At 41.3% G+C, this 24,457-nt stretch overlaps 1 protein-coding gene across 4 annotated transcripts in view; it reads left to right on the top strand.

Moving 5' to 3' along the window:
- Ppp2r3a (protein phosphatase 2 regulatory subunit B''alpha) overlaps window positions 1–24,457 on the top strand; it is an 89,816-nt gene that overhangs the window by 43,765 nt on the left and 21,594 nt on the right. For 3 of the 4 annotated variants that reach the window (XM_090323626.1, XM_090323625.1, XM_090323628.1), the window contains exons 2-5: window positions 2,123–2,294; window positions 4,097–6,518; window positions 17,796–18,062; window positions 22,678–22,781. In XM_090323626.1, the coding sequence (XP_090179752.1) occupies window positions 4,548–6,518; window positions 17,796–18,062; window positions 22,678–22,781 (2,342 nt within the window). In that variant the 5' untranslated portion in view covers window positions 2,123–2,294; window positions 4,097–4,547. Of the gene's footprint in view, window positions 1–2,122; window positions 2,295–4,096; window positions 6,519–14,679; window positions 15,277–17,795; window positions 18,063–22,677; window positions 22,782–24,457 lie in introns of those variants that run through there. The other variant, XM_090323629.1, reaches the window with a different exon arrangement.

The following is a 24,457-nucleotide window of genomic DNA, read 5'->3' as shown; positions in this document are numbered from 1 at the left end:
ACCTAGGGAGCAGGAGCATAACCTGGTGGGAGAGTGCTCGTCTAGCATACACAAAGCACTGGGCTCGATTCCTCCATACCACATACAAAGAAAAAGCCAGAAGTGTGCTGTGGCTTAGTGGGCAGGGCACTTCCCCAGCTCACTGCCACCTACATAAGCCAGCTTTTTTTTTTTTTTCAAGGCTACCACCCTACCCCTGGAACCACAGCCCCCTTCCCAGTTTCTAGTGGTTAATTAGAGATAAGAGTCTCAGGGACTTAGTGCCTGAGCTTGGCTTTGAGCCTTGAGCCTCAGATTTCACCCTCCTGAGCAGCTAGGATGACAGGCATGAACCACCGCACCCAGCTTCCAGCCTTTTTTTTTTTTTTTTTGGAGTATGTATTGGAGATAAGCAGGCCAGGACTGGCGTAGTGGAAGAGTGCTTGCCTAGCACGCACAAAGCCTTGGGTTTGATTCTTCAGTACCACATACGCAGAGAAAGCCAGAAATGTTGCTGTGGCTCGAATGCTAGAATATTAGCCTTGCGTAAAAGAAGCTTGGGGACTGAATGCCCAGGCCCAGGGTTCAGGCTCCAGGACTGGCAAAAAAAAAAAAAAAAAGAAAAGAAAACTGGGTTTAGGGGTTATGAGAGTAGTGATAAAGCCAACTCTTCTCTGCAACACTATTTTACAAAAGTTCCTCTATCATCTTTTTAATAAGTTAAAATTTTTAAATCTTTTTTAAACTTTGATCAGAATTCATATTTCACAGGAACATAGAAAGGCATAGGAATTAAAGATGAAGCACTCCTGTGATCTTGGGTTAGTCACATAGGCCTGAGCTACCTTCCATTTTAACTTCTTGCTTTCTGGAGCCTTCTCTAGAGAGAGGACATATAACTAGAGATACATAGAGAGAGAGAGATCAGTTGGCCAAGCATAGGTATGTACCTGTTGCACAGCTATACAGAAGATCAAGACAAGATTTGAGGCCAGCTTAGACAAAGAGTTAGCATGATTTTAAAAAAAACAAAAAAATTAGATGGACATGGTGGTTCTTGGTTATGATCCCAACTGCACGGCAGAATCACTGAATCAAAGAAAAGAAAGATAGAAAAGAGACAAGAAAATGAGAGGAAATAAAGGAAAAATGGAAGGGAGGGAAGAAGATCCTCAAAATCATTTAGTATATGACCAGACAGACAGACATGGTTCTCATTGGCTGCCTGCCAGCCATCTGCCTGTATTGATAACATTCTCTGGCTCATGAGGGATGTTATAAATATCCAAATGGCCCTTTTCAGAAAAAAAAAAAAAAGATTCTCTCTTGTTTTTAACATTCTTATTTTAGACTCTTTAAAAAAAATTAAAAATGTGTAGAAAAGGAAAATGCATTGGTTGAGATAATGCCAAACAGAAACAACTGTTCATGTTTCTTTGTGTGTGTATGTGCGTGTACAGGTCTGTACATGCATATGTACTGGGAACAGAATCCAGAGCCTTCCACATGCTAGGCAAGCACTCTACCACTTAGTTTTTTCCCCAGCCTGAGCTATATATGTATTTTTGTTTTTTCAAACTAGTAAAAGTTGTTCCCAAATTTTCCCCTTGGAACTTTCAGGAAAGTTAGTAGCTTTGCAAATAACATCCACCTAAAATGGCTAGAGATATGCTACCGAATGCCTGCAGTCCCAGTGTTCCAGAAGCTAACAGGGAGGGTCGTGAGTTCCAGGATAGCCTCTCAAACACCTCTCAACAGAAATGAATAAATGAAGAGCTGCTTTAGTATTCTTCTCTATAAAATTTTAAAATATACAAAGCTGGGTAAAGTGGCTCACGCCTGTAATCCTAGCTACTCAGGAGGCTGAGATCTGAGGATCGTGGTTCAAAGTGACTAAAGAACATGACTTTTATCTCCAATTAAGTGGCGCTGTGGCTCGGTAGCCTTGAGCTGAAGAACTCAGGGGACAATGGCCAGGCCCAGGGTAGGGAGGTCGCCTTGAGTTGAAGAACTCAGGGGCAGCACCCAGGCCCAGAGTTCAAGCCCCACAACTGACAAAAAAAAAAGACGTGTGTGTGTGTGTGTGTGTGTGTGTGTATTCAAATTTTGTATATTCAAATTTTGCTTTTCTTTGGTTCTCTAGACCCCCACAGCCATCTTTCATCCAGTTTTTCCAGAAGAGAAGGTGAAATCTCAGGGACGTGACTGGCAGATTACCAGACTGGTCAGTGCAGAGAACACATTGCACCTTCCTACCTACCTAAGAGCAGACCCTCGGCCACGCTTCCTGTTTCTCCACTGGAATATCCATCAAAGTAGGTTCTATATATTTCCAAATTCCTATGTGCTCCAATTAGGCCTAAAGAGTGTTATCCCTAAACTCAGAGCGTGTATTGTTATTCCATAGTATTATGTACCATTCCTTTGAGCGTAAGAAAATCTTCCCTTCTGAGATTTTCTCTTTTTCTGATTTATCATCTCAACTGTTCTTGAATTGAACACAAAGATTAAAATATTCCAGGTCTCATTTTTTTGTTTTTTAATTCTCTATAGCAGCTCAGTGGACCTGGTCTGTTTTTCCTCCAAAAGATTCTCCTGGAAGCCATTTCCACACTGAGTCACCCACCAAAGATTGCCTGTGTTTTCCAGGCCGCGCAGTAGTTTTATTATTTTTAAATGACTCATTGCTTCTGAATCATCGTGCCTTCTGTACTCTATTAAATAAAAGAAAAAGAAAAAAACACCCTGTAGTATATTCTTCTCAGAGCCTGCAGATGATCCACCGTAGCAACCTGGATATTCAGCCCATTCTCACTTGTCTCCAGTGTCCCTTAACTCTTCTTGAACCCTTTTTCCAGCTGAGACAAACAATGGCATTTCTTTACCTCTTACTCTGTGTTCCAGATGTTTCCTGAAGTGGGGCAAATAAATAGCAATATAAAAATATGTGTAACACCTTTCCCTGTTTTCCATCACATCGCTTGTGTTGTTAAGTTTTATTCACTTCCTAAATTTCTCCATGAAGTTGGGGGGGGCAGAATAACCCCATAAAAGTACAGTAAAACTCTGAGTGATTGTTGGTTACACAAAACCTGTAAAATTCAACATATTTCAAGAATGAATCACTCTCGTCTTTGGAATTCTGTCACATATTTTGAATCTATAACTGCCCTTTGAAAGTTTATTGTCTGTCACTTTCCTCACTCCACATGGGCCAGCCTTCCTTAGAGTCTCCTCCTTGGCTCTTTTCTCACCCTGTGCATGTTTAGTCTCATCTACTCTTCTGGCTTGAAATCCTTCATCTAGTGCCTTTTCCCAAGTCCATATCTCTTCAACTCCTGTCACTCCACTGCCATGAGGAACATCTTCTCTATGTCCCAGAACAACCCAGGCCTGATGCCGCACCCTTGACCCAAGCCCTTCTGAAGCTATATCCTTGACCCCAAGCCTAGCACACCATTAATTAGGCCCCAGGCTCCTTTCCTCATCCCTAAAACCCATTTTTAATTTCTAGAATGTGTTACACATGTTACTAACAAGCATTACTTTGGTATTTAAAGTGCCAGTTGTGAAAAGGATTTTAAGTTTTTATTCATGAAGAGATAGAGAACAACCTGTCGAGCTTTTTTTCTTTGTCATATATTTTGATGTTTCCATATTTCCAAATGCATACTTAGGACTAAGTGATTCATTTCAAACATTGAAGTTTGGCTCTGTCACCTCTGCTTCACCATCTTAACAAAATAAAGGGTAAGAGTTATGCGATTGTTTTAGTATTGGGCAGAAGTAAATACACAGAAGAGATTTTTGTGTGTGTGTGTGTGACTTTAAGCCCATGACCAGCAAGTAAATAAATAAATAACTGCACAAGAGCTGGGAACATAGTTCAAGAAATTAGGCATCTGCCTACCAAATGCACAACTCAGTTCAAATCCCAGTACTGCCAGGAAAAGAAAAAATAAAAGTTAAAAAAAAAAAGAATGCTGAATGTGGCAAATAAAAGCCTGTGCTGCATAACCTCACCCAGTGGCATGGAATTGGACTTAGTGGCTAACTGCATAGGAGATCCAAAGAAAGAGAAAATAAAAAGTTAATTATTTTCTTCATTTTATTATAGGTTGCTCTAAGTCAGAAAAAAAAAATGGGTCATTTAACTCTTTGGAGGACTCAGTTTGTCACAACACCTTTATATGACTGCCAGCGACAACTTATGATGTAAATTTATAATAGCAAATGTGCACATTATAAAAGCACAGAAGAACCGCAAGAGGGTATCTTCAGTAACCGTGATCTTCAAGTGTCATATTTCTAAATACAACTGAACAGCACCATTATTAAATTATTAGCCTTGCTGATGCAGGCACACATGTGCAGCAGCTACTGTATACCAGTCCTTTACCAAACCTCTGATATACATGATTTTCCTCCAAGAGGCAAGTCCTTAAATTGGCCAAAAATCACTGCGCATTGCCATTACGCACCTACGCAGTTACGTGCCATTGAAGAGTTTTCTTGAAACGTATCCGTAGAAAGTCGCACATCCCCAGGCTCCTGGGGGAGCGGGTATTATGGCAGCAGCTTACAGACTCGTAGTGAGTACCGTGAACCACTACAGCAGCGTGGTGATAGACCGGCGTTTTGAGCAAGCTATCCATTATTGCACTGGAACCTGCCATACATTCACCCATGGCGTCAACTGCGTGGTGGTTCACCACAGCGTGTGTGCAGACCTCTTACACCTCCCTGTGTCTCCGTTTAAAGATGTCGATCTGAACTCCGTGTTTCTCCCCCATGAGAATGGCCTCTGTGCCACGGAAGGTGACTACTCCCACCAGGTCCTGGCAGGCCTACCCAGGTTCAAGAGGACATCCACGCTCCAGAACACCTGTAATGTAAAGGACATTGCCGGGGAAGCCATCAGTTTTGCCAGTGGCAAAATAAAAGAGTTTTCCCTGGAAAAACTCAAGAGCTCCAATCATGCCGTTTACAAAAAGGGAAGGAAAGTGAAGTCTGACTCGTTCAATAGGCGATCAATTGATTTTGATTTGCTCTGTGGCCATTATAACAGTGATGTGCCCTCCCCGGCCTTTGGCTTGCTCCGGAGTTCCTCTGTGGAAGAAAAGTCCTTGCCCCATAGAAACTCGCTTGATACGAACCTGACTTCCATGCTTCTCCAAAGCTTCTCTGAAGAAGACCTAGTTACTCAGATTTTGGAAAAACACAAAATAGATCACTTTTCTTCCGGGACAGACATAAAAATGTGCTTAGACATCTTACTGAAATGCTCTGAGGATTTGAAGAAATGCACAGACATCATCAAACAGTGCATAAAGAAGAAGTCTGGAGGTAGCATGAGTGAAGGGAGCGGGAACGATGCAACTTCTACCTCTGACGCTGTCTATATGAATGTGATGACCAGGTTAGCATCCTACCTGAAGAAGTTGCCATTTGAGTTCATGCAACCTGGGAATCCTGAGGCCATCGATATAACAGAACTGGTTGGAAACGTGCCTAGCTTACAGCTGACTCCCTTCTCTCCGATATATGGCACTGAACAGCCCCCTAAATATGAAGATGTTGTCCAGCGGTCTGGGCCTGACTCTGGACAGTTTCAGACCATTGAATCGCACGAGGACAAGCATGATTCTAGAAAAACAGACACTGTAAAAGTCATTCCAAACAACTCTACCAACTCCTTTTATGGACTAGAGGTCAGTGATCCCAGAACTCCAAAAGCTGTCAAGCTTCAGTCACCATCAGCCACAAGTCCTTTAGAGAATGCTTCTGCTAGTGATTTAATGGAAACTCTTTATATTGAAGAAGAGTCAGATGGAAAGAAGGCATTCTTGGACAAAGGACAAAGGACAGCGAATGGGCCCAGTCACGAGCTGTTCAGGGTAAACAAATTTTCAGACCACGATCTTCACCTTAAAAAAGGCCCTGCCTCAGTGCAAAATAATATTGGTAAGGTGTTTGAGGCACCAGTTGAGGAAGACTCTAAATCAAAAGTTCCTAATGTGGAAGTGGGAGACCAGAGGGGTTTTATGAATCCCAATAGCCAGGAAGAGATTGATAAATTGTTACTGGATTTGGAATCATTCTCACAGAAGATGGAGACTTCTCTAAAACAGCCACTCACCGAGGATGGAAACCTCACATCTCTAAGTAGTCATGATCACGTGACTAGCCTGATACCTGCAGATCTGGAGCTTAAATCTAAAGGCTCTTCGCCCACCGAAAAAGTCTCACCTTCCTGCCTAACAAGGATTATTGAAACCAATGGACACAAAATAGAAGAAGAAGATAGAGCTCTCCTACTGAGAATCCTGGAAAGCATTGAAGATTTTGCTCAAGAACTAGTGGAATGCAAATCAGGTAGAGGGAGCCTGTCTCAAGAAAAGGAAATGATGCAAATTCTACAGGAAACCTTGACAACTTCCTCCCAAGCCAGTCTGCCAGTCAGCAGAAGTCCTGTTGGTGATAAAGCCAATGATACTACTTCCATGGTTTTGATTCAGCAGACCCCAGAGGTGATCAAGGTAAGATCCAACAATTTTGATTCCTAAGAAATCTTACAAACTTTATAAGACATTATTTTCATTAACCATTTTATGTTCTATACTAGGAATGATCTCAGGTCAGTCAATGAGAATCCAAAGACTTTAGAGTCAGATAGACTAGTTTTAACCATCCTCTCGCACCTACAAGCTTAGCTACTCAGGAGGCTGGGATCTGAAAATCATGATTCAAAGTCAACACAGACAAATCTTTGAGACTTTTTTCCTAATTAACCACCAAAATGTCTTAAGAAAAGAAACAAAGCAGGGGCAGGGAGAGGGAAATGGAGCCAAAAACATGAAAAAGGGTATCAATGTGTGAGAAGTAATGCACCTACTACCTGACGAATGTAACTGTAACCCCTCTATACATTATTCTGACCAAAAAAAAAAAATGAAACAAAGCAAGAGCTTGGGGCCCTGCATTCAAGCCCCAGTACTAGAGGGAAAAGGTATGGAAAAATACAGGGATGCAAGCAGATACAGTGGTTAGAATAGTGGCTATCCCTAGAGAGGGAAGAGAGATGAAACCAAGGATATTCAGAGTGTTTCAGTAGTAGTAGTAGTAGTAGTAGTAATTCCCTTTTTATATTCATATCTGGGTAGAAAATATATCAAACATTTTTCATCTTTATACCCTTTTTATACAGTCGTAAGTACTGCATAGTAATTTATTGAAATTGTGTCAGATAGAATTTATGTGGCCAACTTAAAAGTCAAGTTGCAGCTGGGCACTGGTGCCTCATGCCTGTAATCCTTGCTTACTCAGGAGGCTGTAATCTGAGGATCATGGTTTCAAGCCAGTCCAGACAGAAAAGTCTGTGAGAGACTGTTACCTCCAATAAACTACTCAGAAAAAGTGTCTCTGTAGCTCAAGTGATAGTCTTGAGCACAGACAGGCTCAGGGATAGAACCTCAGCTCTGAGTTCAAGCCCCAGGAATGGCAAAAAAAAAAACAAACAAACAAGTTACAAATTGTTTTATCCTCATTAAAAGTTTTATTTGAAGGATATGGTTCAAGTAATAGTTTACCAAGCATGTACAAGACCCTGGATTTAATCCCCAGTATACCTCCCCCCAACAAAAAATTTATTTGAGCGGGGTTTTATGTCACTCAGGCATTCAAGAAACAGAAGCAGGAAGGTCACAAGTTTGAGGCCATTCGAGGCTATATAGCTACAGAGTGAGAGTCTGTCTCCAGAACCCAAGGTCTAGGTGGAGTCAGTGGTGGAATCCTTCCCTAGCATGTACAAGGGCTTGAGTCTAATCTTCAATATGACTAGCTAAGAAAAATATCTCTGTGAGCAGGGAAAATAGTTTTATTTCAACCAGTATATGCTTTGTGGTTACTGTTCTGTTGCATATTTTCAATTTCACGTAGTGACATTGAAGTTTAAGGCAACACAATCCCTGCCTCATTTTGTTAAGTGATGATTTCATGGATGTCTGCAAAAGCAACAAAAAATGCCATAGGTGAGTCTCTTTTGTGGATTCACAAATATTAATTTGGCTTCCAGAATGTTAGGGTGAAAGTGCCTGCTCCAGGGGAATTCCACCAGACCAAGATAAGCCAAACATCCCCCAAAGCCTGTCAATCAAAGAGATGACAAGGGAAAGAAGTCCAGTGACCTAAGATCCGTCTGGGGGCTCTAACCAGAGCTTTCAGTTTCTGTAGAACACTGAAGGAAGGCCTTGTTTTCAGGTTTGCATAGCTGACCTAATAAGAAATCTCAGGCCGTGCTATGCTTGATGGTTATCTAAGGATCAGATTTGTGGGGGAAAAGGGAAGTTGCTGTTGCCTGGAGAATACTCTCATCTCTTCTCATAAAATGTTTTTCCTTAAGACCTGTTAATCCTAGAACCCAGGGTGACTGCTGGAGGGATTGGCAACGAGAAAAAGAGACAGGCAAGATGGAGTTATTAGCTCCTCTAAGTTTAGGGCAGTGGCTAGAAATGTCCCCCAAGCACCACCCCATTGATCATGGTTACCTTTTTTTTTTTTTTTTTGCCAGTTCTGGGGCCTGAATTCAGAGCCGGGGCACTGTCCCTGAGCTTCTTTTGCTTGGGGCTAGAGCTCTACCACTTGAGCCACAGCACCACTTATGGCTTTCTCTGTGCATGTGATACTGAGAAATCAAACCCAGGGCTTTGTGCATACTAGGCAAGCACTCTACCACTAAGCCACATTCCGGGTTACTTTTATCTTTGGGTCTCGATGCTAAAATATGAATTACCAGTTTGAGAGAAACATTCCTAAATAATTACCTCACCTACCTGCAGAGTTGAGCAGGAATCTGATTCAGATGTTGGCAGCAAAGAAGACAGATGCAAAATGAAGGCACAGATGCCAAGTATTTATCTTTCTCCTAGTTAACCACCACTCATCTGCAGCCTCCATAGTCAGTGCCTTTAGCAATCACAGCATCTAAGTCCTGTTATATAATATCTCTAGTTAACTTGGTCCCTTTTGGAGAGGAAACATGAAGAAATTATATAACTGAGACTAAACCTTTCCATATTTCCAAGCAATATAGATGTGCCTAACATTTCATAAAGGCAAAAAATGCATACCACCTCAAAATGGTAATGTTATACAGAGAGCTAAGGCATGCTAAGATGTTTAAGTGTGTTTCACTATTTCCTCACAACTGTCTGCCTATTGAATAAGAACTGTTTACCTCCGAGGACCTGTCTTAATGTCTCATACTCATAATAGCCAGAAACACTTATTGGGATATGGAATTTTCAGTGTTACTCAGTTCTCTTCCCGCATTATCTCCTGAGAAGGAGGTAGCAGGGGAATAGATCTCTAATGAAACCCCCCTCATTTCCAGGGGTGGGTCCCCAGTGACACCCACAATCTAAGTACAGCTGCTAAGAATGTCACATAGGGCTCAGATTTTTACAAGTACGGGCTGAAATCAGAATCTGATTAAATTCTATTTCACACCATTCTAGTATCATATAGAATAAAATTTAATGAGATCCTGTACAGCTGACACTGCTCCACTTGAGCCTCTTGATTTAAAAGAGGAAAAACACTGTCAACCCATCATGAAATAGAAGCCTCAGTTGGAGTTTGAACTCAGGGCCTTGGCACTTTCTAGGCAGATGCTCTATCTCTGGAACCATACTTCCTGCTTATTAGGTTTTGTTGTTATTTTTGTTGTCCTTGGGCTCTGAGGGTTTTGTTTGTTTGTTTGTATGTTTTTTGTTTTGTTTTGCTTTTAGTCAGTTCTGCCATTTCCTGTGAGATTCAAAGCAAACAGTACCACCTCTAGACTAACATGAGATGGTTCTAACATCCCCCTTCATACTGTAGTTGAGTTGACATCCACAGGCATAACTCCAGTAGCTATTGTATTTGCAGAATAATACATGTCATCGCCAGGCTAGTCTTGACCATCCATTGCAGACTTCTCTTTTGATATCTCTGAAGTTAGCTCTGACCACAAGCTACTAAGAAATCATATCCTCTTCTCTTCTTCCTCTCACCTTCTCTCTCCCTACTCCCCATCTCTCTCCACACATTCATTTAATGTGTCAGTGGAAAGTCTCCACGTTAGCTCTCTAATATATTTATAGGCCAGAAATTAATTCTGGTGCTCTCTAATAAGCAATCTATAATTGAAATAATCCCTCAAGGTGAGAAGAAAGAAAGAAAAACAGACTAAGGAAAGAGAATATCAAAACTGGAAATTCTGGGCTTTTTAAGAATTACTACACCTAATCATTTCAACCCTTCTTTCTCTCTTTTCTCCTCCTTCTACTGTACAAGATCATGTAACACTAGCATTTAGAAAAAACTAGATTTCAGGCTGGAGGAATGGCCCAAGTAGAAGAGAGGCTGCATAGCAGGTACAAGGCTATGTTCAAACTACTGGGGGAAAAAAAATTGAAGATGTTTTTTGTTATTAGTCATTGAATGTGTTCCTACCATTTGAAGGAACTGAAGCAGGACACACAAATGTTTATACAATCTCTGTCACACATGTGCCTTCCTGTGTTGCTTTAGACTATGAAATAAAAGCAAGCAGATAGGTAAGAACAAAGAAACTATCTATAGCCCACCGTTGCCTGCTTCCTTCCCCACCCTAGTGATTCTTTGCTTAAGAACAAGATATCATTAATGACAGAACACGCCACTAATTAAACAATGAAAAATACCTAATGAGAGCATAAAAGAAAGAAATGCTGAATTTTAGGATTAAGAGTAATTGGCTAATTAGCTTTGTACTCAGTTTCCTCTTTTAAAACCCAGTTAACAGTGATTTTAAAGTCTATGATTCTAACTTATTACCCTTTTTTAAAAAGACTCAGCAAGTTAGAGCTGTTAGGTAAGAAGCCTTAAAAAAAAATTGAGTTAGAGCTCTGAGAAACAGCATGTTTCCTTCAGCACCCAATCACATGGGTTCTACTTTTCTTTTTTATCAAAGCAGAGGGTAAACAGATCTCAGAACATGTGATCATCTGCACTGAAAAAAAAATCTCCATTACTCTATCATCTTTTCCCACTAAAAGAGAGATCACACCACACAAACATCAACTAAAGGTGTATATCTTTTTTTTTTTTTTTTTTTTAATACGGGTCATGGGGCTTGAACTCTGCCTGGGCACTATCCCTGAGCTCTTCAGCTCCAGGCTACCACTTCATGTTTTCTAGAGGTTAAGTGGAGATAAGTCTCAAGTCCTTTTGTGCCTGGGCTGGCTTTGAACATTGATCCTCAGATCTCAGCCTCCAGAGTAGCTAGGATTACTAGCTAGGATTACTACCGCACCCGGCTAAGTTGTATAACTTCTCTGAACAATTAACACTCTATTATCAAAAAGAATTCTACAAAATGGAAACAGTTATAGTTATTGGTGGCAGTAGTCATAATGCCTGTTTTTGCTTTGACTTGCGGGGAGGAGGCAGGGAGGATCCACAGAAATGGAGAGGGGAAAAGGTGAACAAATGTAATCATGGTATTCAGTGTAAACTGCATGGAAAATGTGTAACTTGTGGGCACAGATGGGAGGGAGAAACTGGGAAAAAGGGGAATGAAGGGGTGATATTGTCCAAAAAAAAAAAAAGTACTCATTACCTGATTAATGAAATGGTAACCTCCTCTGTTTAACACCTTAATAATAGCAATAAAATTTTAAATAATCACATTAAAAGCCATGTCCCTAGGTTCACAAAACTGACTCAGATTCTCATACCCTTTGTAGAACAAAGGTACCATCATGCATATAGAAATAAGTAAAGAAGAAATCAGCCAACCTCAGGCTGGTGCTCCTCTGTCAGCAACTTAACTTCCCCACACCAGTTCTTTTCTGAATTCTTAAGGGTTCTTGGTCTTCTGCCCTCTGAAATGTGTAACAGCTTGAGAAATCAAAACTTAGAGCTTATTTCATCATCAAAAGACGTGGAGGAATGTTTTCTTTTGAGTGTTAACAACAGAGACAGATTCTTCCTTTGAGGCGCTTCAGTCTCTGTTTAGACTTTTAACCACTGTTCTGACTTTGAAACTTCAGCAACTTATAGGAAGTAAACAAAATAAAAATAATTCATTTTTTCATAGTTTTTTTCAATGCCAGTCCTGGGGCTTGAACTTCGGGCCTGAGTGCTATCCCTGAGTTTTTTTTGCTTCATGGTAGCACTTTATCACTTGAGCCCTCACTATGCTTCCAGCTTTTTAGCCTCATGGACTTTCCTGCCTAGGCTGGCTTTGAACCACAATCCTCAGATCTGAGCCTACTGAGTAACTAGGATTTTAGGCATGAGCCACTGGCACCCAGCGTAAAACTATTTCTTGTCATTTGCTGCAAACTAATATAGTCCTAGGAAGTACAGGGAGAAGAAAAAAGACACTTCTTTTTCATCCTTGTCTTCATACTCCACAAAGTATCTGGCTTGTCACAGTGGATGTGAAAATATTTGAACAAGTAAAATTGAATTTTCCTCTAAGAGTTTAGACAGTATTGGGAAATTATTTTCACATTATAGCATATGACAAATAGGAGCTCTTGCTTGAACATGATTGAGTATGATAAGCACTAAAGACCAATAAACTACATATATATATACATGTGTATATATGCATATATATAATGCATATCTTAAGCATTTATACTCAAAGCAAGTATTCGGATATCTTTTGATAGAGAGCCCAAGCTTTTTATTTGAAAATGCCTCATAACAAAGATTCATGACATCTTTATTCTCACTCACATTTGCTGACTGATTTCCAGTTCTTTCTTTTCTTTTTTTGTCAGTTGTGGGCTTGAACTCAGGACCTGAGCCACAGCTTCATTGAATAAATAAAATCACAAATTACACTAAGTGCTCTCCGATACAAATTTTATTTGTTGAAGTAGATTGTTCTCGGGTAGGAGGTGAAAATTCACCTGATGCTGTGGGTAATACAAGCTACAGTATGGCCTAGCTGAATAAGCATTCAATGTAATTGCATTCAAAACCAATTTTTGTTATTTTAGTATGGAGATAAATAATGAGGAAAAAGTATAACCAGACCCTGTGTGTGTGTGTGTGTGTGTGTGTGTGTGTGTGTGTGTGTGTGTGTGTGTGTGTGTGTGTGTGATAAAAATAAGGAAGAGTATTCTAGGCAGAAGTGTGGTGGGAAACTATAGGAAAACTACCTAGCATTACAAGTTAACATGTTGAGCCAGGCCTCAGTGGCTCACACCTGTCATCCTAGCTACTCAGGGGGCTGAGACCGGGGGATCACAGTTCAAAGCCAGCTGGGGCACAAAAGTCCAGGAGACTCTTATCTCGAATTCACCAGCAGAAAACTGGAAGTGGCACCGTAGCCCAAAATGGTAGAGCTCTAGTCTTGAGTTGAAGAGCCTCACAACTGACCAAAAAAAAAGAAAAGAAAAGAAAAGAAAGTTAACATATTTGTAATCTTCAGCCATAGTATACATTGAAAGCTTGCAGGTAAGAATTTTGTATGAGCTAAGGATTACAGAGCTCGGGGGGAAAAAATTAAGCCACATGCTTAAGACACATAAACCCAACTCTCATATGTTGTAAAAGAGCTGTCACAATGCCTTGAAACCAATGGAAAAATACTAAATTACAGAAGACTGGAAAAGCATGAGAATTGAATGCCACTAACTTAAGACAGTAAGACACAGTGGTAAGCTAATTCTTGGCTTTCTGAAATTTTACATTTCCTGAAACTAGAATACTGATTGAATGATGACATTGATGGCAATCTAAGCGTTACTAATAAGCTAATACTTGATTCACTCAAATACGTTGAGATGAGGCCAGTATTAATATTTGATAATCTGATGAATATTGTAAACATCTGGATGATTTCTTTAAAGCTTTTCAAAGGAAAGAATCCTACAAACCTTATAAGCACAGTGCTAATACTATTGATTGTTACTGATATTTGACAGTCTTTTGCATTATTTTGATTAATTTCACTTACTCATGAATATCTAGTTTCTTAGTGCTCAGTTCTTAGAAAAGTTTTGACCATAAAATTATCAAAAAACTATATATATATATAAAATGGTTCTATATAGTATATACATACTATATATATATACATACTGTATATAGCCATACATATAACCACTTCAGAAAAGTAACTAAAGGAGTCTTGTGCCGGAATAAAAAGATGTTAACATCTTAAACTAACAAATTTCTTTGTAAATTACCATTTGAAAGTTTCTGCTTTCCTCCATGTCTTGATCAGTGATGTCTAGAGGATTTAGAATATTTGCTTTCTTCTACTCTTCCAGTGAAGAAATTACCTCCCCCCTCCCCTTTTTTTTTGGCAGTTAAGCGGCTTAACTCTGGGCCTCGGCGCTGTGACTGAGCTCTTCAGCTCAAGGCTAGTGCTCTACTACTTGAAACACAGCCTATTTTCTGACAGTTAATTGGGGTTAATTGGAGATAAGAGTCTCATAGACTTTTGGTGTCCAGGCTGGCTTTGAACTTTGATCCTCAGATCTCAGCCTCCTGAGTAGCTAGGATTACAGGCATGAACCACCAGCACCCAGCATAAAACCCATTCTTAAGCAGTAAATGTTTGGAGTTCAGCCTGTTCTTTCTTTTTTTTTTTTCATAAAATATTAACTAGCATCAACTGGAAGTGTTGTACACATTCTTTTCCCCTGGTTTATGGAGAAGCTGCTTTGTGTGGATCGACACTTCATATGGTGAAATTACAAGTTAGCATTATCTGGGAACTTGCTATTCTTAGGGCCTGCTGTCATGCTTCTAACTTTGGTACCAGGAGTGGTGGGTGCTTCTTTTCCCAGAAGGCTCTGTATTCCTAACATGTGCAGGTCAATTTCACATAAAGCCCTTTGCAGGCTGTGTGTTTGTAATTTCAAAATTATGAGCAGGAATTGGGAGCTACCGGCTGTCTTTGGGAACCAGCTGCGTGTCAGAACAAGCATGGATTGTGGCCCCTGCGGATTGTGGCTGGGAGAACACAATGCTTGAATTTTAATCTCTTTTGAGAGATAAGAAGAAGGAAAGGAAAAAAAAAAAGTACCTTTTTACCTGACCAGATTTATAGTTTATTGAATCTGTCTTCAGAAGTGTGCTGGGGCAGTTGCAACCTAAGACGCTCCTTTTTCAAAGATGATGATCAAGGAAACATCTTTACGAAGGGACCCGGATTTAAGGGGCGAGTTAGCTTTCCTGGCAAGGGGCTGTGATTTTGTTCTCCCGTCGCGGTTTAAGAAGCGGCTGAAGTCATTTCAGCAGACACAGGTTGGAAGCTTGCGGGTGTTCTGTTTTGTTGTTGCTTGGTTGTTGGTTTGGGGTTTTTTTGTTGTTTTTTTTTTTTTAAGTATTTCTACTACTAATGAAACCACCCATGAAACTAACTCACAGTTTATAACTTGACTTGTATCTTGATATTGGATCAAGGAATTAATCTGCGCCCTCTATTCAAGCTATTTGCAGAAAGCTATTTGTAGAGAGATTCCAACAGGTTTAAAAATAGACCTGGACCTGGAATACAGGACTGACAAAAAGGGAATCCAGTTTTAGAGACAATAAATACAACTTACCAAAGGTTTTACAGTAAAAAAAAAAGTTAAACTGGAATTGGTAGATGAAAAGCCTTAGTTGCACAGAATCAGAATTAACATACTTCACATGATAGAAAATGTTTATTAGAGAATATTGACATTTTTTCCTGCAGAGTGATTCTGTAAAAGCAGAAGAACTATATATAAACAGTTCTGTAGGTATATGGTATATTACATATCTGTGGATAATGAGAAGTGGCAGTTTCTTCTGAATTGTGGAAAATGTCTTCACCAAATAGTTTGTGACATGAAGTGGTTTCTGCTTTGCAGTGACTTCTTTGCTGTCTCTACTTTCTTGCTTACAACTTAAGAGCCAATGTCTGTCTTACTGTACAAGTTGTTCAGCACAGAGTACATTACAAAACAAAGGCCACACAAATAAACGAAAGTCATCTGAATTATGGCAAGAAGCTATTGTTTCATAATCATTGTAGCCCAGAGTAATTTCAGATTATGTGGATGAACCATGTAGAATATCGTTTTTTTTTCATTTTTCTTTTTGTAAATTAAAAATTGATCTAGTAAAGCCGGGCACGGTAGCTCACACCTGTAATCCTAGCTTCTCAGGAGACTGAGATCTGAGGATCCAGGTTCAAGGCTAGCCTGGGCACAAAAGGACCAAAAACTAGTATTTCCAATTAACCTCTATAAAACGGAAAGTGGGGCTTAGCTCAAGGGTAGGGTGGTAGCCTTGAGCTGAAGAGCTCAGGGACAAGGCCTGGGCAAATTCAAACCCCATGACTCCCCCCAATAAATTGATCAAGTATTACAAATGCAGAGACATAGTATAATAAAAACATAGAATGAATATCAAAATTTTGCTCTGTTGTAGGGAAACGAGGGAGAGTTGAGAAACTTAACCTAGCTTATTATTTTTTATGCTGCTTCTGTATTGGACTGAAACTTTATTCAAAGTGAGCAGAAAACAAGCTTGCCAGTAAGTCTGGCAAATTTTATATTACTAGGTTTTATCATCTTCGGGAAGTGTCTGTTTTGTTATGCTACCTAATTAAGTCTTGACTTATGTGTTTCCTATTGCACTCAATGAGAGGTAAGTTAAGGTAACTTAAAACTTCAAAATAAACGCATTGTTTTGATAGTTTCCTTTTGAATATTACCATTTTGCTAAAGGAGTTAACCAGTGAATCAATAAATACTTGCCTACCAGGCAATGATTGTTAAGAAGTACACACATACAAAAAAAAAAACAACAAAAACAAAGTAGAACAGGATGTAATCATATGTTTTCTCACTCGTGTGAAAGCACAAACATGCAGCCCCTGTTTTGAATGTCACCCACTTCTATATCAGAGCAAAAGCAGAGTTAACATCAAAGGTCTTCCTCTAACCCTCTCAGCTAATGCTTGTCCATCCACCCTGGCCATAGTGGTCCTGACCGATTGCTCTCAGATTATCCCTAACTCAGCAGTCTTTCTGAAGAAAGATTTTAGTGGCATATAACTGGAATCCCAGCACTTGGAGGCCGAGACAGAAAATTTACAAGTTTAAAACCAGCCTGCATACAAGGCCAACTTGAGCCTCATATGAAGTTTGAATCTAGCTTGGACATTACTAGAGAACATATCTCAAAAAAAGAAGAAAAAGAAAATAAAACCCTAATAATTACAATAATAAGCTAGGTATGTTGATCCCATTCTTGTCAGCCCAGGTCTCAAGACTGAGGCAGGAAAATCAAAAGGCAAATGAGAGCCTGTCTTAAAGAAAGTGGGCGAGGAGGGGAGGAAGAGAGAGAAAGAGAATTTACTTCTTTTTCCACTGTTTGAAGATGTAAAAACTCACAAACCAAGAACAGTTTCAAAAAGAATTTACTAGTCTAGTTCCACAGACTGGTACATCTTTACACCTTTAACGTTGTAATTGCCAGTGCTCGCTGCCAACAGATGTGTGGGAATCTACCGCTGGATTTTTAAAAATATATACATCTCTGTAAGCTTGAGTATGAACGCAGAATTTATGTACTGATAGATTTAAATGGAAAGCATCCTTAGAAACATACTGCCCTGTGAACTACATAGAGCTCCTGACCTCTCGTGTGTCTTAATTTGTGGTTTCTGTGTTTATACATGACTTCCCATTTTGGATGAGGATTCTCTCTCTCTCTCTCTCTCTCTAGATATATATATATACACATATATATTAGAATTGGTGTATCTTATAATCACATTTGTGTTCCAGATTCAAAATAAAGCAGACAAGAAACCGGGGACGCCACTTCTACCTCCAGCCACCCTCCCAAGTAGTCCCCAGCCCCTCTCCCCGGTCCCCCGTGCGAATGATGCTGTGAATGCACCGCTATCCATACACATTCCACGCTTCTATTTTCCGGAAGGACTCCCCGATACCTGCCTTAACCATGAACAGACGCTCAGCCGAATCGAAAATGCTTTCACGGATATCGAAGGTCACAAAGCAGACATTTATGAAATGGGAAAAATTGCAAAGGTAATATAAGGGCCCAAGTGATTCCATAATTTCCTTTCCCTTAGCAGCTCCAACATCCCCCTCTTTGCCACTTCTGTTTTTAAGCAGCCATAGGTTCCTCCATCCCACGTTTCCCTCCTCCCCACCCCCATACACACAATGTTTAGGGCTTGAACTCAGGGCCTGGGCACCATCTCTGAGCTTCTTTTGCTCAAGGCTAGCACTCTTACCACTTGAGCCACAGTGCCACCTCCGGCTTTTTTGTATATGTGGTACTGAGGAATCGAACCCAGGGCTTCATGCATGCTAGACAAACACTACCACTCAGCCACATTCGCAGCCCCAACACCATGTTAAAAAAAAAAGGGGGGGGCGGGAGTTTGGCCTAGTGGTTAAAGTGCTTGCCTAGCAGGCATGAAGACCCAGGTTCGATTCCTCGGTACCACATACATAGAAAAAAGCCGGAAGTGGTGCTGAGGCTCAAGTGGTAGAGCTCTAGCCTTGAGAAAGTCCAAGGACAGTGCTCAGGCCCTGAGCTCAAGCCCAGGACTGGTAAAAAAAAAAAAAAAAAAAAAAAAAACAAACGTTCTCTAAGAATATACTTGTATTACCCAACAGAACCGAGGTAGTTCTCTTCGAATGGGCTGGAACCATAGGGTCTACAGATAAACAACACAAACTTAGCAAGAATTAGTAAAATCTGCATTTAGAGGTTACCTTTTAACTGGAGACTGATGGAATCACTGGTTATTGAGTGATTACAGATGCAGATGCCAGCCAAAAAAATACCTTGACAGTGACCAGCAGCTATCAGCAGTGGGCTGAAATGCATCTGCCAGACCAGCGCGAAGAGCACGTTTCTTTGTTGTTTTTGGTAGGTCCTGGGGCTTGAACTCTGAGCCTGGGCACTGTCGCTGAGCTCTTCTGCTCAAGGCTAGTGCTCTGCCTTGTTGAACACACAGCACCACCTCTGATTTCGGGGTGGTTCATTGGAGATAAGAGTCTCACGGACTTCTGCGCCTAGGCTGGCTTTGAATCTCCATCCTCAGATCTCAGACTCCTGACAGGTGTGAGCCACCGACACCCAGCCACTAGGAGACAGTGGCTTTAGGTCAAAAGGCCAGGATAATGTAAAGTAGGGCTAGCATGAGACTAGAACAGTCCCAGATAAAATCTGTCCTTGCTTCTGGATTGGCTAGGGTTAATAATCAGGAAAGTTTGTATATACACAGAACTTGCTTGTTTCTCCCCACCTACACCCTCTGGCCATTGTCATTGTATTTAGGACTTCTCAGAAAATTTCTGCATAAATACCAAAAGGCAGTTGTAGCACAAGAACCATTCCTGTGAAAGACAGCTTTCTAAGGGCCGGGCGTTTGGCCCAGTGATAGAGTGCTCGCATAGTGCCCACGAAGACCAGGGTTCGATTTCTTAGTACCACATACATAGAAAAGGTTGGGGGTGATGCTGAGGCTCAAATGGTAGAGCTCTAGCCTTGAGAAAGCCCAAGGACAGTGCCCAGGCCCTGTGTTCAAGCCCCAGGACTGGCAAAAAAAAAAAAAAAAAGACAACTTTCAGGGAATGCTTTCAGGTGGTAAGCACATGGGAAGAAGCTTTCCTGAAGAAGTGTGGCACAGAAGTTCCTCATACGGCCAGGCCCGGGCACGGTGTCTAGCTACTCAGGAGGCTGAGATCTGAGGATCAAGGTTCAAAGCCAGCCAGAGCACAAAAGGACCTGAGACTCTTACCTCCAATTAACCTCTAGAAAAAGGGAAGTGGGGCTTGACTCTAGGGTAGGACTGTAGCCTCGAGCTGAAGAGCTCAGGGACAGCGCCCAGGCCAGGTTCAAGCCCCATGACCCACAAAAAAAGAAGTTCCTGGTATGGAGCTGGGGTCACTGCACATGATCAGTGCTATCTGTAGCCTACTCTTGTCTTGAATCTAGGAGACCCTGAGGGCCCCTGTTCCTCTAAATAACTCCTAACTCATGACTGAGAAGCCTGGCTGGCTCTGTCTTCTTACACCCAGATGGTCTTGAGCTCCCATCCCTGTAAGAAAGTCAGCCTGCCCTGTTCCTTGGCCCAGTGGCCCACCAGTGCTCCATATATTCAGTGAGGGAAAAAAGAAAAAGGCCTAAGAGCCGCATGATAATGCAGAGGAGGCTTGGAAGGAATGCAGGCACGGAAGGGAGGCAATCCTAGGGTGGTGGGAAAACAATTCTACACAGAGAGAATGGGTCTGGATGGGGTATCAGGGAAAAGTGCCAGTGCTAAAGCCAGCCATATGGAAATACTTATAAAACAGAAAAACTATTTTCCTTAGCCAAGTGAATTCACTTAGTAATTTATGGTTTATATCTAATGACCATGTGGCACAATAACCATTTTACGTGTATATGACTGATTAAACTTAATTATAGCCCTAAATTCCATTCTTGGGAGCCAAGCCTCTTTAGTCATTGCTTTTACACCTTTGTTAGCTGATGTGGTCAGGTAAACTGTCCATACTTAGTTAGGGTTTTTTTGTTGTTATTTTGTTTTTTGTTTTTTATTTTTGCCAGTCCTAGGGCTTGACCTCAGGCCCTAGGCATTGTCCCTAAGCTTCTTTTCTTCAAGGGTAGCACTTGACCACTTGAACCACAAGGTCACTTCTGGCGTTTTCTGTGAATGTGTTACTGATAATGCAAACCCAGGTCTCCATGTGTGCTAGGCAGGCACTCTACCACTAAGCCACATTTTCAGCCCCTCATACCTAGTTTTAACTAGCATTACATAAAAGCATGAGTAATACCTCAAAGAAGTTGTCATGAAGGGGTAAGGGCGATAGCCTTGAGCTGATGAGCTTAAGGACAACGCCCAGGCTCAGAGTTCAAGCTCCACAACCAAAAAAAAAAAAAAAAAGAAAAAGAGTTGTCATGAGGCAGGCACCAGTGGGTGGCTCACAGCTATGATAGGCTCTAATAGCCACTCCTACCTACTCTGGAGGCTGACATCCAGAAGATCACAGTTCAAAGCAAGCCCAGGCGTAACAGTGAGCATCTCCAGTTAGTCAACGAAAAGTCAGAAAGGAGATATGGTTGAAGTGGTAGAGCACAGAATCATCCTGGACTATGTATTGTTTAGGCTGTCTATAAAATATGCATATATGTATGTATGCACACACATATTCTATGATTATGTCATTATGTTTGTTTATATTGTTTTGAGCCTTTGGAATTTTGTTGTTTCGTGTGTGTGTGTGTGTGTGTGTGTGTGTGTGTGTGTGTGTGTGTTTCATTTGTTGTTGTTTTTTTTTTTCCTGCCAGTCCTGGAGCTTGAACTGTGGGCCTAGGTGCTACCCTCAACACTTTCTCAAGGCTAGTGCCATTTGAGTCACAGCACCACTTCTGAGCTTGTTTGGTGCTTCATTGAAGAGTCTTGAAGACATTTCTGCCTGGGCTGCTTTGAACCTCAGTCCTCCGATCTCAGGCTCCTAAGTAGCTAAAATTATAGGCATAAGCCACTGGTGGTACCTGGTATGTTTTAATTTTTTGAGATAGTGCCTTCATGTACATAGCTCAAGCTAGTCTCAAACTCAGTCTTCCTGCCAAAACTTCACAAATGCTGGGATTATAGACATGCACTGCCAGCTTTGTGCCACTTTCTTCTGATTACTGACTCATTTTACCAGCTTTTGCCTCTTTAAAACCACTTACATTAAATATTGATCTCATTGTGTCTGTTAGCCAGTTCTCATTTACTTAGCAGCAGCTTTGTGCTGGCACTCACTCGGTTGTCTTTATTTTTGGTCCTTGTTTACTATGTGTCTTATCTGCCGTGGGCAGAGAACTCCACAATTTTCACAACATAGTCTCACAACAGGTTGGTGCTGGAAAGAGAGGCAGCAGCCTGTAAGGGAGGAGGAGTTAGATCTCCAGAGCAACAAACGGGTGTGTTTATGTCTTGGTGTAGTTTAGAGAGCTATTTGGAAGGTCAGCTTGAGTTTGCAACCTCTGAATAGCACTTAAGTATAGCTATAAAGACTTGGATCTGTTTTGTTCGTGTGGGGAAAACTTTATGAAAACTACATCTGTTGATAAACTTTCACCCATTAATCTTAAGAGCTCAGACTGCCTTGGAAAGTTTTAATATCCATGTCAAGTTGAATGTTTTTGTTTTGTTTTGTTTTGTTTTGCCAGTTCTAGGGCTTGGACTTCGGGCATGTGCATTGTCCTTGAGCTTTCTCCAGGCTAGTACTCTACCACTTGAGCCACAGCACCACTTCCAGATTTTTCTGTGTATTATAGTACCAAGGAATTGAACCTAGGGCTTCGTGCGTGCTAAGCAAGCACTCTACCAATAGGCCACACTTTTGGCCCAATGGCTGGTTGAATTCTTAGTGTGTACTTTGTACTTCTGTCTATAACTTTAAGGTAGAAAAGACATGAATAGAGAATAAACCTAGTATGATAAAAGCAATATTGAAACGGAGACTGAGTGAGAGAAAGATAAGTGTTAGTGAGAGACTAGGCCACGATTACTCAAGTGGTAGAGCTCTAGCCTTGAGAAAGCCCAAGGACAGTGCTCAAGCCCTGAGTTCAAGCCCTGGGACTGGCAAAAAAAAAATCACTCTTGGTTATCTGTGTTTTTATTTGCAGATCTGTGGCTGTCCTCTCTATTGGAAAGCCCCCATGTTCAGAGCTGCTGGGGGAGAGAAGACAGGGTTCGTGTCGGCACAGTCATTCATCGGTGTGTGGAAAACGTAAGTGTGTGAACAGTGCAAGGGCTATGAAAGAATTAGGTGATAAGCCTCACGGGGCCAGGAAGGTGGCTTAGTGGTAGAGTGCTTGCCTAGCATGCATGAAGCCCTGGATTTGATTCCTCAGTACCACATACACAGAAAAAAAGCCGGAAGTGGCTCTGAGGCTCAAATGATAGAGTTCTAGCCTTGAGCAAAAGAAGCTTAGGAACAGTATCCAGGCCTCAGGACTGGCACACACACACACACACACACACACACACACACACACAAAAGCCTTATAAAGTTCACTAACTTGATTAATTTTTTGTTGTCAGTGGTGGCTGTGGCCGTTGTGCTGTGGTAGCCCCAAAATGTCATCAGCCTGTCTCAGGGACCTGGCTGTGACTTCCCTTAGTATTCAGCCATTTCTTGCAGGTAAATGAAGCTGGATACCAGATCTACTCTGCTGAGGTCAGACTGTCATCAGTCATTGGATTTCTTGTCTCTGGCTTGAATGCCTCTTAGGCTAGAGTATTTCCTATTGTCTTAAATCTCCTAGTTTGGCCACACGTTTTTCTTAAACCCTAATTGCTGGATGGGTTTTGCCAGCATTGTTGAGCTTCCTGGGGAAGACACCTCTTACTCTTGTCACCCCCCACACACACGCACACCACGCACGCACGCACATATACACCACAGGCCAGCTAAGGTTTTTTTAGGACCTGGAGTCTACCAGGGTGAAAAAAGAGCTGAAGTTTTAAGTTCTCAAATTCTCCCGACTTAAAAAAAATATACCACTACCAGCTTTGATATGGGGGAAATAAGAAAGGGCCATGTTGATTTCCCTCCTCATCAGACAGTAGGGTCTATTTCCTTCCCCCTTTTTCCTAAGCTCCCTACAATACACAGTGTAAATGTGTACTGAAGCTTGATCACTTGCTGAAAGTGGTTGGGGTGCCCTCTAGTGGGTGCTCCTCTTTGAGCTCTTAAAGTGCCTGTGTCTGCATGTTAGCTCTTCAGCTCAAGGCTAAACTTGAGCCAAAGCTCTACCACTTGAGCCACAGCATTACCTCTAGTTTTCTAGTGGTCCATTGGAAATAAGAGTCTCAGACTTTTCGTCCCAGGCTGGCTTTGAACCACAATCCTCAGATTGGATTTCAGGCGTAAGCCACCAGCACCTGACTTAGAGAATATTTTTGAGTGAGGGAACTGTGTAACCAGAGGTAGTTTTCGAGATGAGCCACCTGTGACACGCAGCTAAATGTTGGGATCTGGTAGGACCCTCTTTGCTTGCACTCTCAGCGTGACTCAGCCCCACACTTGATAATACAGTAGAAATGGGAAGGGAGAAGCAGCTTTGAAGGGAGAATATTCAAGAAGCTCTAGATTTGATTCCCCAGGACTTTGTAAACAGAAAAAGCAAGAAGTGGCACTGTGATTCAAATGGTAGAATACTATCCTTGAGCAAAAGAAGCTCAAGGACAGTGCCCAAGACTGGCACACACACAAAAAAAGAAAAAACAAATCTTTAGGAATCCAGTGTTACCATTTGTGTTCCAAACATCTAATGTCCCAAGCTACAAAGTTGGGAATTGTGACAGACTTCCCTTCTCACCTCTACAAGAACAGACTTGAAACTGGGCACTGCTGGCTCATGCCTGTAATCTGAGCTACTCAAGAGGCAGAGATCTGAGGAT

The sequence above is a fragment of the Megascapheus bottae genome, chromosome 32, assembly GCF_031878675.1.
Source record: "Megascapheus bottae isolate mThoBot1 chromosome 32, mThoBot2.hap1, whole genome shotgun sequence".
Lineage (NCBI taxonomy): Eukaryota > Metazoa > Chordata > Mammalia > Rodentia > Geomyidae > Megascapheus > Megascapheus bottae.
This window is presented reverse-complemented; position numbering and strand designations above follow the sequence as displayed.